This window comes from Gavialis gangeticus, unplaced genomic scaffold (genome assembly GCF_001723915.1).
Source record: "Gavialis gangeticus isolate Ggan-Ray unplaced genomic scaffold, GavGan_comp1, whole genome shotgun sequence".
Taxonomy (NCBI): domain Eukaryota; kingdom Metazoa; phylum Chordata; order Crocodylia; family Gavialidae; genus Gavialis; species Gavialis gangeticus.
Window position 1 is genome coordinate 68,639,913 of NW_017728992.1, and position 3,379 is coordinate 68,643,291.

General features: G+C 35.2%; 1 protein-coding gene across 2 annotated transcripts in view; it reads right to left on the minus strand.

Moving 5' to 3' along the window:
- Nucleotides 1–3,379, minus strand: part of ATP9B (ATPase phospholipid transporting 9B (putative)) — a 447,238-nt gene that overhangs the window by 309,960 nt on the left and 133,899 nt on the right. For both annotated transcript variants that reach the window (XM_019524099.1, XM_019524092.1), the window contains exon 6: nt 2,094–2,152. In XM_019524099.1, the coding sequence (XP_019379644.1) occupies nt 2,094–2,152 (59 nt within the window). The remainder of the gene's footprint in view (nt 1–2,093; nt 2,153–3,379) is intronic.

Genomic DNA, 3,379 nt, shown 5'->3' on the forward strand with positions numbered 1-3,379 from the left:
AGTTACATTGATAGGCCTATGTGGACTAGTGACTTTAGGCATTTTTACATGTGTTTTGAGTTGGGCTCTTTTTTCTCTCCCCCCACCCTTCTTTTTTTTTTTTTTTTTAAACACATGCTGCAAGAACCACTCTAATTAAAGTGCCTGGAGCATCTTGTGTTTCAGTGTCCCTGCACTTCAAAAATGGTGGCGGGAGCTCTTTATCTAAAGCTTGTTGAACAAGTTTTAGTTGAAGCACCCCCACTGCCATTCTGAAGTGTAGGGGTGCTGATACACAAGATGAAGAGGCTGGCTGGAGTGTGGACTTGATTAATCGAGTCTGCTCTGACACACTGTAATTACAGCATGTCAGAGCAGCCTCCTGGCTCATGTATTGGCACCCTTTAAAGCCAGATTGTCTCATTGTATTGATTAAATAAACTTCTAACTCTCTCATTTGACTGCTGTCAGTACAAAGCCCAAAACAAAACAGTTTAGTGATATGTCACTGCCAAACTTAACGGGCATGTCTGCACCATCCTGAGATGTGCTAGGCAATGGTATATCACACCCAATTCAAGCACTACTTTACTGGTACATACCCAGAGCTGTGCTTATGTAACTACATAACTATTTAGGAGGCTATAAGCAAGTTGCTTAGCCTGCTAGTAGTGTGTGATATACATATTAGTTTTTATAAATATCAGGAGCCTCTCTCTCTCTCTCTCTGAAGGTTTGGAGTCCAAAAAAGCCTTTAGATATTCAAGATTCTAAGTCAAATCAAATATGCACTTCCTGCAGTTTATTTTCAAGCTCTAAGGGAAGACTTAGTAACTGAATATCTGAACGACTGACTAAATATCTCATGAAGAATAACATCTTAGAAAGCTGGAGGTGTAGGTGGTAATACCTTCAGATTTTAACTACTGCACTACCGCTGTCACATATTGAGCTAAAACTTTGAAAGGAAGGCCAAAAAGAGGTACTTCTTACCAGTTGTAGTCACTGGTATATTCAATTTTCATTTGGTTGGCTTACCAAAATATTGAAATAAATATTTTAAATTGAGACCAGTCAAATCAACTGAATTCTGAGCTATACATTTTTAAGAAAGGGTTATTTTTTTCTTGACCATGAGAAGGAAAAAATGAAGGAAGGAAACAACAATTCCTAATACAGTATTGAAAGAAGGAAAATAATTTCTACCTCTTAACACTTTCCTCATAAGAATAAATGTAGTAGAGAAAGACAAAGCTGAAATGGAATGAACGGAAACCAAATCTGGAGGCTGGTCTTAGACTCCTTTATCAGAAGTAAATCTACCAGGGAAGGAGGGGTATTTCCCGTAAAGTTTTTTTTAAGAAGTGTAGTTATCCTTAAGGTTTAACACCTTGCTAACCTACCATTTTCACTTGCCAATTTAAGCAGAAGCAGGTGTAAGCTTTAACTGTTGATACCTTTTTCTGCATGTCAGAAGAAGTGTTAGAAGAAAGTCATCTTCTGGTACCTGGAAGTTAGCTTTCTAACATTAACTTGCCTAAGCAAGGCCCAAGACAGATCTTCCCTCTGACATGAAAACGTTGAGCTACCTTTTGAAGTCCCAGTACCTTCTTAGGGGCTAGCTCCAACAAAATGAGCTGGCTTAGGGTACAGACACTCCAGCTGTTTAATTATAAGGGAATTTTTCCCTTACACAAAGCAGAGCTTGAACTTAGGTCTGCCATCCTCAATTAGTTTCCCCATAAACACTTACCAAAACAAGACACAGAATAACAATTAAAAAATGAATGAAAAATTTGATTTAAAGCTTTAAGGCTAGCAGGGAAGTACCTAAGTTCATATATTCTGAACTTTAACAGCCCATAGAATTTCACTCAGTAAGTCTTTCATTAAAAGGAAATAAAATTAATAAAAATAAAAATATTTATATGAATGTAATCACATTCAAAGAAAAAGAATTTGCATTAGTCAAAGAAAATTGAAGTAAATAAAAAATATCAGTAAGTAGTTAGTATTTCAATGTATTTTTCCTGGGTTTTAAAAGATACAGTGAGCATAAGTGTTAACTGTTGACATCTTTAGTCGCTAAATATATATTTATAAAAAACATCAACCTTTTCCACTATGAGGAGGTCTCCAACTTGTATGTCTGAACTCTTAACTTGCACTTTACCTTAAAGAAAAGAAGAAGTTTAATCAACTTAAGCAAACAATAATACCATCACAAGAATACAAACTTTAAGACACTACTATTATTTTGGGAGAACAATGTTATAACCCCCCATTTAAATGATCCCATTAAAAAAGGGTAATCAAAAGTAGCTATAAACTGTTTTAATTTCTCACTGAATTATTCATCCTAACAACATATGCAAAATGCATGGTTTTACAACTATTCATCATACTGATACAACATGGCTCTGGAAGTAAAAAGCCAAAGATACTCATTTATTTTACTGAACTAACATAGGGCTCAAATTGTATTGAAAAAAATCATATGGAGCCCTTCAGCTCCTCTGTTACACCAGCAATTCAAATTCTGGCCAACTCAGAAATTGACACCTGAACTGCTCTGGAGTGCTTTAACTGAAGTGAGCTGTTAGTCACAGCCCAATTAGCAATATGTAACTTTATACATTCACAAAGAAGTCACTGATGCAACTGGCATTAATTGACACCATTATTGGCAAGTCATATTGGAGGAATGAAATCAAGGTTTCAATGGGTATAGGGAACAAAATACTCTCTGACCTCAGGAGGATTCCTAGATCAGGAAATTTGCATTGCAGCTCTCTATGTTTAACTTGTCTGAAGTTATAAAACTTCACTTTGCAGATGTCGGTTAAAAAATTGCTATGAATACCAAATTCATTTTCAAAAGATACTCACAGCATTTATGCAGCAAATTAAATCTTAAAAAGCACTTTACAAACATTAACTAATGAAGCCTCAAACAAACCAACAAAACAGGTACATTTTATTAAAAACCATTTGATGAGTGGAAAAACTGAGACAGAGAGGTTAAGTGACTTGCCCCAAGCCTCAAACTGAGCCACTGATGGGCTTGAATTAGAATTCAGAAGTCTTAAATCCCAGCCCTGCGCTCAAATCACTGCTTCTTTCCTAAAGAGAATTAAACATATACAGATATATGCATAAAGTAAGAAACATACTACCAGTATCAAATTAAGGAATCCTTAACTAAAGAGGAAACTACATATACATGTCTTCAAGAACTGCACTAGAAACCTACATAATAATGCATTTGCTTCTCCTTTGAAATTTGGAAGTATTTTGAAAAGCTATTATGTATCTTATAAAGAGTCAATAGTATTTTTACCTTTTCAGTTAGATAAAAAAAAATTTTATAGGCCAGGATTGAATAACATTCATATACAAC